This window comes from Phycodurus eques, chromosome 10 (genome assembly GCF_024500275.1).
Source record: "Phycodurus eques isolate BA_2022a chromosome 10, UOR_Pequ_1.1, whole genome shotgun sequence".
In the NCBI taxonomy this organism is placed as follows: domain Eukaryota; kingdom Metazoa; phylum Chordata; class Actinopteri; order Syngnathiformes; family Syngnathidae; genus Phycodurus; species Phycodurus eques.
The window spans coordinates 6229123-6242585 of record NC_084534.1 but is presented as its reverse complement, the minus strand read 5'-3'; the positions used below and the strand labels follow the sequence as shown (position 1 = coordinate 6242585).

General features: G+C 40.0%; 1 protein-coding gene across 17 annotated transcripts in view; it reads right to left on the bottom strand.

Annotated features, from left to right (window-relative positions):
• Positions 1–13234, bottom strand: part of itpr1b (inositol 1,4,5-trisphosphate receptor, type 1b) — a 118822-nt gene extending 105588 nt beyond the window's left edge. For all 17 annotated transcript variants that reach the window (XM_061688973.1, XM_061688975.1, XM_061688980.1 and 14 more), the window contains exons 1-2: positions 13042–13234; positions 11934–12047 (exon numbers count right to left, since the gene is read on the bottom strand). In XM_061688973.1, the coding sequence (XP_061544957.1) occupies positions 11934–12025 (92 nt within the window). In that variant the 5' untranslated portion in view covers positions 12026–12047; positions 13042–13234. The remainder of the gene's footprint in view (positions 1–11933; positions 12048–13041) is intronic.
• Between the last annotated feature and the right edge of the window lie 229 nt (positions 13235–13463).

Genomic DNA, 13463 nt, shown 5'->3' with positions numbered 1-13463 from the left:
CAACCCTGAACAGGATAAGCGGTATAGAAAATGGATGGATGGATAATAAAACACAACACTAGAATATTCCATTTCACCCAGTCAGTTGTGTCCTTTTATACCAAAGCTCAGAGAACATCCCATAGTATCACAAGAAAACTTTGGCAATAAAAGTATAAACACACAATTTGAGAGTCTCCGGTCTAAATAATTCAAACAAATGGACAAATGGGAAATTGCCAAAACAATAAAATGGGTTTGAAAAGTCATCTGTTAATATTGAAAATAAAAAACAGTTTTTACAATTTTTTTTTACACAGACTCATGGGTGCCAACAGTGGCCCAGGAAGTTACAACTACAGTACCTCGCTCAGTCATCTCATTCAGCAGTGAAAGCGACACCTGATACAATTAACCTATTTAGGTCACATCCTCTACTCAACTCTAATTAAAAGAAAGCGGTCCCTGCAGTGCAGATTACGAAGCAGAACTGTGCCAGATGCAAAAATTGACAAATGAGCTTTGACATGAGGCGGTCTTCAAAAAGGTTGCACATTTGTTGCCATGGTGTGTGATGCACAGAAACGAACTGTGGAAAAGCATGTTTTCTAAGAGCATCATGGCCTCTGGTGAGTGGTAAACAAGTGACCTGGCAAGATGATGAAGACTGAGGTACTTAAAAGGAAGTGATTGAGAGCAAGCAGAGATGCTACACTCATTCTGACCTTGGGAGAGAGAAAGAAACAATACCCTGAGCTAGAAATGACAAGATGGAGAGACTTGATACACAACAACCTTATTGCAGGCCTACCAATTTCTTCCATACCACATTCTTGCTCAGGTTCGTGGAGGAACAATAGCATATCCAAGCTGACTTTTGAGGTCTATAACAATGACTGAGTCAGTCACAATGTGATTGAGATTGGGTAATGACCGGTAGATGAGTCCAGGACAGCAAGGGGAAGGGCAGTAACGTGAAGCCCTATAGCCATACCATATTATGTATTGTTAAATTAAAAACCTTTTTATTAGGCATCCTAATAGGGCAATGAAGGCATCCTGTGACGTATGTTCTTCTGCCCTCCTTGAGCGTGATTTAAGCTGCTTAAAGACATCCCATTTGGAATTTACTGTAAAACTAAAACTCAAAACTCAAAACAAAAATAATTACACACATTGTATATTTAAATACAAGAAACACACGTGTTATTAGGATTCCCACACAGTTTCTAGGCAGGACATGCCCCATTGCAACATGATTGACTCCTGCATTACGGTAAGGGCAGGCTACGCAGATGTAACGAGATGACCATCCCTAAGGTATCACATTTGTACGAAATAAAAACAAAGAAGTTTGTTATGGTTAGATTTTGGGCTAGGGTTGGGTCTTAAAGAGGTTTACGATGGATTAAGGTTAGGATTAGGCTGGGTTAGGGTTAGTGGGAAACATTAACACCGCTACAGTTAAATCACATACTTATTTTCCCGTCTGGAAGCCGTAGGACGTGTTCCACAGGGATATAGCAGCCAAGCATAGTGCAGCGGCACGTGTCCTGGAGCCAGTAATATTGGAGCATAGCATGTACTGCCTAGAAACTATGTGGAAATCCTAATAACACGACACACATCGTTTTAGAGTTTGCAAGCTTAATGCTAACGGTCAATGAAAAACCTATTGACGGGCTCGCTAAAAGTAGCATAAGATCGCAGGTGGGATTTACCTTCAAAAATTAATATCGACACATAAATACCGTAGTAACACATACAGAGAGGTAATATAACAATACTCTCAGGCATATATTCTTCCTAATATGTGGAAAAGCGTCTTCTTTCTTCTTCTTTTCTGTTTTTTTAATCTTATAGAAACGTGTAGCTCCATGCATGCATCACACCACGCTGTCCCAAAGAGGCCAAGGAAAACGTTCCGTCACAGTTCCTGGCAGGGCGGATTTTAATGTAACACCAGCGCTGTGTCCGAAATCATTCACTCACTCCCGACTCCATACCCTAATCCCCATGTAGGCTTGCACCATAAAGGAGAATATATAGTTAGCTCATTCATAACAGCTTTCGGACACTACACGGCACTCTGTTAATGACAAAGCAGGCTGTTGCGGTGGGCAAAAAAAAAAAAAAGATTGCTTAAACAGTATGATTTTGAAAACAAAAGTTACTTTACAAAGAAATCCTTCCCAACACATCTAGTCCCGACATTCTTCTACTCTCTTCTCATTCTCTCTCTCGCACAGTGCAGACGCTTTTTTGTTCACTGTGCTTGCTTCGCTTCTGTTTACATTTGTTCTTGCTGATAGGCTTGTTTTTCTTCAAAAATAAATTAGAAGCAGCGACTCCTGGATATTTTTAAACCTGTGGGACTGTACTTTTTGTTTGTAGATACAGTCAGTTGTTGCGATATTACAATATTTTCTGATACCCTCTCACCATTACGTGAGCGAGGCCTGCTAATTAGCACAAGACTGCTATTAGCAACAAGACCAGCAATAGAGATCCCTCCCTTTTCCACTGAGGACTATCACGGACTGCTGCAGAGGATGTCAATCCTGGAAACCAAAATCCACCGTCTTGAAGTGTATGTGGATGCAAATGGACAGTAGGGGAATGAAACCACTCTAACTATGTCTCAAAATGGTGAATTGAAGTGTGCTAACAGACAGCCACCTTTCTCAACAAAGAGGATGGATGTGGGCTGTGGAAACGATAATGGACCATCCAGCAGTTCTCCCTGTAATTTACTGGGAGCAAAGCCCAAAGCTATGCGACAACATCTAAAAGGGATGACACAACACCAGCAGATTACCAAGGAATCTGGCTGGCCTGTGTTGCGGGCTGCTTCAACCCAGAGTGAGCGGCCGTGAGATTTCATTAATCTCCTAACAAAAGTGCAATGTTTGGATGCTGAGGTTTTTCTTAGTGGACCTCTCCCAATTGTACAATTTGGACATGAACGTTTCTCTAGGCTCAGTTAATTAAATAAGTGGCTCAAAGAAGTGTGTACTGCACTATCCGTGAGTTTCACTGACGATTTCTGCATTTTTTGGGAGCGCAGACATCTTTACAAGGCAGATGGTTTCTGTCTAAATAGACAAGGGGTTAAGTTATTGGCTGCCAACATTTTTTACTGTGTACGTCATTCAGCGGCCCAAAAAGAAAACACTGGCCTTGGTGACATGGCTGAAGGACAAAAAGATACAGTTGTTCCCAAACAATCAGAGGAACAGGAGATAAGGCGACGTGAGGCGCAGACGGATACATCAGCGTCATCCAAACAATCGGAGGAGCGAATGACAAATGAGATGAGCCAGCACATTGAATCTCCCACAACCCTCCCTGCCCCATTGTAGCAAAGCCCAACGCAAAATTCACTACTAGCCTAAATTCTCTGCTAGGTGTGACGGACAGGATGAAGACTATTGTCAATATTGGAATCCAACGCACACCAGACCCAAGATCTTCCTCCCATCCCCCCTCGCCTGAAACTACCGTCCACTAAAATTTGAAGGGCCCCTCCTCCACCCATGAAGAACCTTATCTGCAAATCTGACTGATATCTGCAGGGTCTTTTCCAGAATAAGTCAGACCGCTATGGAGATCAGGCATTTTTGATCACTGTAATTACAAGGGACAGAAAGTTTGTCAAAGAAATATGGCACAAAAAAAGTAGAACTACAAACTTCGTGAGGATAAAACGTGAATCTATCAAACCATTGTCTCCAGTTATCTCTGCGAGACTAGCTCTTTTTAATATCAGATCACTTGGTAATAAATCAATCTTGATTAATGACATCATTACAACCTATGATCTGGGCTTTTTGTTACTAAATGAAACGTGGTTAACAGAAAGTAGTTGTAATACCATTTTAAATGAGGCAACACCAGCAAATTTTAATTGCCGAATAAGTGTCGAATAGGGGGAAAAGGCGGTGGTATTGCTGTTATTTTTAAGTCATTATTTCAGTGTAAAGAAATTATACTGGGTGATTTTAGCTCTTTTGAATATCTCTGTTTTTTTAGTTAAAGGTGACCCAATTGTTATTGTTTAAATAATTTATGGGCCTCCAAGATACAATAGAAAATTTATGGAGGACTTTTCAGAACTGCTGTCAGTTATTTGTACTGACTACAACTATTTTGTCATAACGGGAGACTTTAACATTCATGTTGACAATAACATGGAAAGAAAATCTAAAGAACTCTGCTATACTAGAAACATTTGAGCTCTCTCAACATATTAAGAGTCCAACCCACACTCAAGGTCACATCTTAGACCTGGTCATCTTTAAGGATGTAGAAATTCTATCAATTGACATTAACGATATGGCTATTTCTGACCATTTCTGTGTATTCTTTGAATTACAGATTCTTCCAAAAGTTCAGACAGGCTATTAAGAAAAGGTACATAAATGAGAGTACCCCTACTAGGTTTATGGAGACCATTGCTGTGCCACAAACTGTGAATGCTGAGACAGTTGATGAACGTTTGGATAATTTCACCTGTAATATCTCCAATGTCATGAATGCTGTCGCTCCTTTTAAAACTAAGACAAGAACACCGTGGAGGACCACAATGATGGTAAAGACCTCTAAATCAAAGTGTAGGAAAGCAGAACGTAAGTGGTGAAAAACTAAACTCCAAATTGACTACAGAAAAAGTATTTCTTTTAATTTTAACCAAGAGTTTGTCAGGGCTAGACAGCAACAATTTTCTGAAATCATCAGAAAGAACTTCAACAATACTCGCACTCTGTTTGCTGTGATTGACAAGCTAACAACCCCCACAAGCTCCAGAACTCCTAACAGCAGATAAATGCAATTAATTAGCTTATTATTTTCGTGAAAATATACAATCCATCATCAGCAAAATGATAAAATGACACTACATCTGAAGCCACCCAGGAAAAACTTTATTATCATGTCAGAATTTGATACAGTTGACCAAAAAACTGTAGCGAAAACGGTTCAGCAGCTGAAACCATCAACGAGCTGTCTTGACTCAATACCATCTGACTTTTTCAAAGCTATTGCGAAGTCTGTGCTCGCTGATTTGGAGCAATTAATCAATTGCTCTCTTCAGTCAAGCAAGTTTCCTCATGCTCTTAAAGTAGCTGCCATTAAGCCTCTGCTAAAAAATAGAACGCTGGACGCTTCCATGTTAGCAAGCTATAGACCCATCTCAAATCTCCCTTTCATAGCCAAGATTGTTGAGAAAGTTATTTTTAATCAGCTCAGCAATTTCTTGAACCTAAATGGACTCTTTGACAAATTTCAATCAGGTTTCTGAACTCGTCACAGTATAGAAAGGTTGAATACTGACTCAGGAAAGGTGTCAATTCTGTTCTTGTTGGACCTCAGTGCGGCTTCTGATACGGTAGATCATAATATACTGCTGAACATGTTTGAAATGTGGGTAGGACTAAATGGAACAGTCCTTAAATGGTTCAGGTCCTACTTGAAGGAAATGAGATATTGTGTAACAATAAACTGGATGAGCCAAAATTGTCTTCAATTAAACCACAATAAAACTGAGATTATTGTTTTAGGCAATAAAGAAAAGAGGATTCCTGTTAGTAAATACCTTGAATCACTCACTTTAAAAACCAAAGACCAAGTCCAAAACCTTGGTGTTCTGATAGATTCCGATCTGACTTTCAAAAGTCATATCAAATCTATTACTAAAACTGCCCTCTACCATCTGAAGAACATATCCAGAGGGAAGGCTTGCATGTGTCAAGCAGACCAGGAGAAGCTCATCCATGCTTTTATCTCAAGTAGACTTGACTATTGTAATGGTCTTCTGACTGGACTCCCTAAAAAGAGCATTAAACAGCTGCAACTCATTCAGAATGCTGCAGCTCCAGTTCTGACCAGAACAAAGAGGTCAGAGCATATTACTCTAATTCTAAACTCTTTACACTGGCTTCCAATCATCTTAAAATAGATTTTAAAGTTTTGCTACTGGTCTATAAATCACTAAACGGTTTAGTTCCTGAATACATGAATCAAATGCTAATGGAAGATAAACCCAGTAGGGCTCTGAGATCGACAGACTCAGGTCAAATAGTGGAGCACAGAGTCCAACGCAAACATGGTGAAGCAGCATTGAGCTATTATGCTGCACACAAATGGAATAAATTGCCAACAGAAGTGACGTCAGCCCCAAGTGTGCATGTTTTTAAGTCCAGGTTAAAAACTCTTCTTTTGTTCCCCATGCTTTTTAGAGCATTTCCACTTTTAAATGATATTTCTTGCACTGTATGCTGTTTTAAATGTATTTAAAAAAAATTCTCTTTGTTTTAAATGTTTATAAGCTGATTTTTTCATTGTTTTAAAATGCTTTTAATCATGTAAAGCACATTGAGTTACATTGTGTATGAAATGCGCTAAATTTGCTTTGCTTTGCTTACTTATTCTCTGAAGACACAATGCATTATGGTATTTCAAGATTCAGTGAGTGACCATCAGTTTTTGTGATGCTTTCAGAATCAGAATCAGTTTTATTGTCCAAGTATGTTACAAGGCGCACAGGGAATTTGTCTCCGGTAGTTGGAGGCACTCTGGTACTCTTTAGGACATAATAAAACAAGAGTATGGAGAGTCATTGAGCAATGAAGGTGTACCACTAGGTTGGTGATGCTGATATAATGGCAATTGTGCAAATGATGCGGTCCTCAAGCAATTTAGAGCAATTTAAAGTCACTAAAAGTGCAATAGTTTTCTCCGGGCACTCCGGTTTCCTCCCACATCCCAAAAACATGCATTCATTGGAGACTCTAAATTGCCCCTAGGTGTGAAAGTGAGTGCGGATGGTTGTTTGTTTGTGCCCTGCGATTGGCTGGCAACCAGTTCAGGGTGTACCCCGCCTCCTGCCCGATGACAGCTGGGATAGGCTCCAGCACGCCCGCGACCCTAGTGAGGAGAAGCGGCTCAGAAAATGGATGGATGGATGGATAAAAGTGCAATGATCTGGTACAGTGATGATTGTGCAAAAGGTGCAGAGAGTTCTCAAACACCTAAGTGGCCAGTGGTAATCAACAACAGTATCAGTTGGCAGCATGTTCGAATGAAATTGTAAGTCAACTGTTTAAGAAGTTAATGGAAAGAGGGAAGAAGCTGTTGAAATGTCTGCCAGTTTTAGTATGCATTGTTTCATAGCACCTCCCAGTGGGAAGGAGTTAAGATAGGTGGTGGCCAGGATGTGTAGGTACCAAGAGGATTTTGCATGCCGTTTGTGTGAAATTTTGAGTGCACTATATCGGACACTGAATTTGATCACAAAGATTCGGACACCACTACAAAATGGCGTAAACACTATATAGTACACTATGGAGTATAGTGGTTGGTGAGTGATTTCGGACAAAGCGCAGAAAAATTTACTGTATCACGTTTTGACTGCATTAAAATGCATCTTTAATGTGTTATTTTGTACAGACAGCGTTTAATAGTGAAAGTGGCGGTGTTTTTAGTAGTGTATAGTTAAATTGGTGGCGTTTTTAGTCGTTGAATTACTGTTGCTTTTGGTGGCAATTTGGCATCCTTACTCAGAACGGTTAGAGTGATGTAGCCAATTATTACCACCTGCATGCCCTAGGAATCTATGAATGTCAGCTGGTCCACTGGTTGTATGCGCTGCGTTATGTGCGCAATGACATCATTATTCCAAATAGGATCAATCAGAGAATCGCTTAAAAATTCAGAGAACATGTAATTGTTAACTTTTGGAATCGGTTCTCACAAATTCTCGATTTTATTGAGGCTATAAAGAACATGACCGGAAACCGCTGTTTTATGAAATAAAATCACAAAAACCAACCATAGCCTGACGAACCGATAATGCATCATAACAACATTGACAGGAACAAATGCAAGTAAAGAGCAACTTTAAGCTTGATTGTCTACAATTACAGTATTGTAGTTAAAAACATTACCACAATGAATTCTGGGGTCCCATAATGCTTTTCCCTGACAACTTTTCCAAGACCGTCAGTGTGAAGAATGGTGATTAAGGCAGGAAATCACCCATTACACTTTGATCGATGAGTGGCTGAAGTTCATGTCATTCAAGCAGAGCACACACACCTTTAATATGTGCTTGTGTAGAGTATGTGTATGATGACCTCAAGTGGACAAATGGACAAATAAAATACCTGCACATTTTTAAAGTATCACATGATGGCATATAATAAACTTAAATATTTATATAATATGAGAAACAATTGGTCACTACTTCGTGGAATTCATGTATTGCAATGCTTTTCTGGACCATAGACCCCATGATAAACGAGGGTTTTACTGTTTTACTGTATTCCATCAAGTGTGTTTTTTGTCATATTACTGCAGAATAATGGCAAAGAGGAAAACATCCATCCATCCATCCATTTTCTGAGCCGCTTCTCCTCACTAGGGTCGCGGGCGTGCTGGAGCCTATCCCAGCTATCATCGGGCAGGAGGCGGGGTACACCCTGAACTGGTTGCCAGCCAATCGCAGGGCACATACAAACAAACAACCATTCGCACGCACAGTCACACCTATGGGCAATTGAAAAGTCTTCAATTAATACATGTTTTTGGGATGTGGGAGGAAAACCGGAGTGCCCGGAGAAAACCCACGCAGGCACGGGGAGAACATGCAAACTCCACACAGGTGGGGCTGGGGATTGAAACCCGGGTCCTCAGAACTGTGAGGCTGACGCTCTAACCAGTCGTCCACCGTGCCGCCAAGAGGAAAACAGTGATAATTATTGTGGGACCGAATATGCAACCTTTGTTATGAAACAAACGGAAAATAAATCAACAGTATTAATACGAAAAGAGTGCAATGTGGGCGGCACGGTGGACGACTGGTTAGAGCATCTGCCTCATAGTTCTGAGGACCGGGCTTCAAATCCCAGCCCCGCCTGTATTGAGTTTGTATGTTCTCCCCGTGCCTGCGTGGGTTTTCTCCGGGCACTCCGGTTTCCTCCCACATCCCAAAAACATGCATGGTAGGTTTATTGAAGACTCTAAATTGCCCAAACCAAATGAAAATGCTCCATATAAACACCTCAATCAGAATAAGCAGAACAAATCAGAATGGAATTTCATTCGGTTTCACAGAGGTGGAATATTCCTTTTGCCTAACCGATCATAAGTACATTTTTAAAAAAGCTCGCAAACACAAAAAACAGTTAACTTTCCCTTAGTGTCTCTGTGGTCTGCATCTAGGTGTTGCACATTGAGGTAGGCTGTGGAGTATTGGAGGGAGCCATCACCGGCAAGAGTGTACCGGTCCCCCGGCGTTCCATGAGCCCACTAGCGGCTAATGACACAGTCGTCCAACTCGCACACTGTGTGATCTGTGCGGCGGCTCACCACAACAATGACAGTTTATTGAGTCTGTAAAAAATATCATGTCCATTTTATTCATTGAATGATAAGTCAATATTGTAACTATCATGACAGGCTTAGCAGCAGGCTTAACATATATTTACTAATGCTTGTCACTAAAACTTCCAGGTCATGTAAAGTCGACCAATTAAATAATAAAAATCTAATTCAGTTTTGAGGTCTCATTTTTCATTTCATATTTTGCCAAAATTTAAATATATAACCCCAATTCCAATGAAGTTGGGACGTTGTGTTAAACATAAATAAAAACAGAATACAATGATTTGCAAATCATGTTCAACCTATATTTAATTGAATACACTACTAAGACAAGATATTTAATGTTCATACTGATCAACTTGATTGTTTTTAGCAAACAATCATTAACTTAGAATTTTATGGCTGCAACACATTCCAAAAAAGCTGGTACAGGGTCATGTTTACCACTGTGTTACATCACCTTTTCTTTTAACAACATTCAATAAACATTTGGGAACTGAGGACACTAATTGTTGAAGCTTTGTAGGTGGAATTCTTTCCCTTTCTTGCTTGAGGTACAGCTTCAGCTGTTCAACAGTCCGGGGTCTCCGGTGTCGTATTTTACGCTTCATAATGCGCCACACATTTTCAATGGGAGACAGGTCTGGATTGCAGGCTGGCCAGTCTAGTAGGCCAGTCTAGTACCCGCAGTCTTTTACTACGAACCCACGCTGTTGTAACACGTGCAGAATGTGGTTTGGCATTGTCTTGATGAAATAAGCAGGGGCGTCCATGAAAAAGACGTTGCTTGGATGGCAGCATATATTTCTCCAAAACCTGTATGTACCTTTCAGCATTAATGGTGCCTTCACAGATGTGTAAATTACCCATGCGATTGGCACTAACACAGCCCCATACCATCACAGATGCTGGCTTGTGAACTTTGTGTCCATAACAGTCCGGATGGTTCTTGTCCTCTTTGGCCCGGAAGACACGACATTCATGATTTCCAAAGACAATTTGAAATGTGGACTCGTCAGACCACAGAAGACTTTTCCACTTTGCGTCAGTCCATCTTAGATGAGCCGGCGGGGTTTCTTGGTGTTGTTGATAAATGGCTTTTGCTTTCCATAGTAGTTTCAAGTTGCACTTACGGATGTAGCGCCGAACTGTATTTACTGACATTGGTTTTCTGAAGTATTCCTGAGCCCATGTGGTGATATCCTTTACACATTGATGTCGGGTTTGGATGCAGTGCCGCCTGAGGGATCGAAGTTCACGGGCATTCAATGTTAGTTTTCGGCCTTGCCACTTTCATGCCGTGTTTTCTCCAGATTCGCTGAACCTTTTGATGATATTATGGACAGTAGATGATGAAATCCCTAAATTTCTTGCAATTGTACATTGAGGAACATTGTCCTTAAACTGTTCGACTATTTTCTCACGCACTTGTTCACAAAGAGGTGAACCTCGCCCCATCTTTGCTTGTGAATGACTGAGCAATTTAGGGAAGCTCCTTTTATACCCAATTATGGCACCCAGCTATTCCCAATTAGTCTGTTCACTTGTGGGATGTTACAAACAGGTGTTTGATGAACGTTCCTCAACTTTCTCAGTCTTTTTTGCCATCTGTCCCAGCTCTTTTAAAACATGTTGCAGCCATAAAATTCTAAGTTAATGATTATTAGCTAAAAACAATAAAGTTGATCAGTCTGAAAATTAAATATCTTATCTTTGTAGTGTATTCAATTAAATATAGGTTGAACATGATTTGCAAATCATTGTATACTGTTTTTATTTAGGTTTAACACAACATCCCAAATTCATTGGAATTGGGGTTGTAATAAATTAGGCATGTTTTTGGTTTAATAGAACTAATGACACACAAATTAATATGCACTGGACAGTAAGCCGTTTAGTGTTGACGTGAAAAGACTCACCTCCCAGGCAAATGCACTAAACTGCCGCTCACCTTCATCACCGTGTCACACATTTACTGTACCACCTAATCCTCTCTCTTTACAACCATGTGTACTACGTCTGTATCAAACTGTGAACAATTTTATTTTTGGTTAATTTTATCGTTCTGAAGAACCGGGTGCAAATCCGGCCTCACCTGTGTGGAGTTTGCATGTTCTCCCCGTGCCTGCGTGGGTTTTCTCCGGGTACTCCGGTTTCCTCCCACATCCCAAAAACATGCACGGTAGGCTAATTGAAAACTCTAAATTGCCTGTCGGTGTGAATGTGAGTGTAAATGGTTGTTTTTTTATATGTGCCCTCCGATTGGCTGGCGACTAGTTCTGGGTATACCCCGCCTCTCACCCAGAGTCAGCTGGGATTGGCTCCAGCACGTCCGCGACCCAAGTGAGGATGGGACCTTTAACATAGTGTTACAGACTTAATAATAAAATAATTATATATATATATATATATATATATATATATATATATATATAAAGATGCTTTACAATTGCAGTAATTGCCCTGGGTCAGTCTGACGGAAGCGTGGCTGCCATTCTGCGCCAATGTCCCCTCCGACCACCACCAAACATCCAACAACATTCATTCATAGGCAATGTGGGTAATTGTCTTACCCTAAGGTGCTGATAAATCCACTGGTAGAGCCCTCTGCATAGAGGGAACAAATGTCCCCTATATGGAGGAAACTGGACATCTTTTCCGACATCGCTTCTTACGTTTGACAGCTCCTGAAAATTACCACCAGGATTAGATAACCACAATCAAATTACTTCCAAGTACCAGTGTGGAACATTTTGCAGCAGTGAAGCATAATTTGTAAATTTTACAGATTGACAATTTTTTTTTTAACTGACAAAGACATCCAGTATTCTTAAATTTAAAAAAATACATGAATTCGGATGTACATTTGAAAACTCAACAGAGTGGTTTGTGGTGTCTTGCATACAACAATAAGGAAACAAAAATGTATATGGGAGATGTCAAGGACACGCCATCACTACTAAAGACAGTAAAGTAGATGAAAGGTTGGCAGACAAGATAACCTTCATCAATACAAACCAGTGTCCACATTCAATATATATATATATATATATATATATATATATATATATATATATATATATATATATATATATATTACCAAAACCGCTAACTGAAGCATAATTAATTAATGTTTGTGCATTGTAAATTTTAAACATGTTTTTTTAAAATATTCAATATTGAATAGTTACTAATATTTTAAAAGGTTTAAATCCGATTCATCGTTTAATTGAACAAAAAATAAATAAACAGATGAATTGATTATTAAAATAATCGTTAGTTGCAGCATATGCATTGTGATATTAAGGCAAGCTAAAACATAATAGCCATTAACAGTAACCGGAGAGGAACAAAAATCTAATTTTCACATTCGTGACGCAACTTTTTTGATTTCCCATCAACATTAAATGATATCCGGTATATAACTAGCATATAATTACACAAATACAGACAAGGTCCAACTGTGATCTTAAATTGGCATCAGGTCCATTTTTTTACAACTGGCTCTCCCTGTAGTTTTTTGAGTAACACACGCACACTCACACTCACACGCACATATACCGGAATACAAAATAATCATAAATAAATAAAAGTGTCGCAGATGGAAACTAGCGCGTGGGCTACTTCTTCACTAGGATACTGAAAGCTCACACAAACTGAAAGATGGACACATCACATTACCTGGACAAAATTAAGGTAAGGCAGCCAACCAGCGAAAGAAACGGATGCTAATCGGGTCAGGACGGGATCAATTCCACTATCCTCGGTGCTATCCTCGGTTAAGTCCCCATGGTGGTGGAAGTCCACGCATATGGAGAGAGTGAACGGCGTTATTCTTACAGCTGGGCGAACGTTCAGGGACAATCCGCTTTCACTCCTCCACATGTCACTGATGGACCGCCCCTTTCTTGGGTATTTATACCGCAGCGGTGATCCATGGGAAATGTGGTTCTTCAGCGCTGTCAGTAAATTGCCACAATTTTAACCAGGATACTTTTGATGGGAAGACGTGAACTGAAACAATGGCAAAGAACGTGTTGTGTTTGGGGTAAATGCGCCACGAAATACACAAGGTCTAGCAGGATTGTTTTCCCTTCAAAATA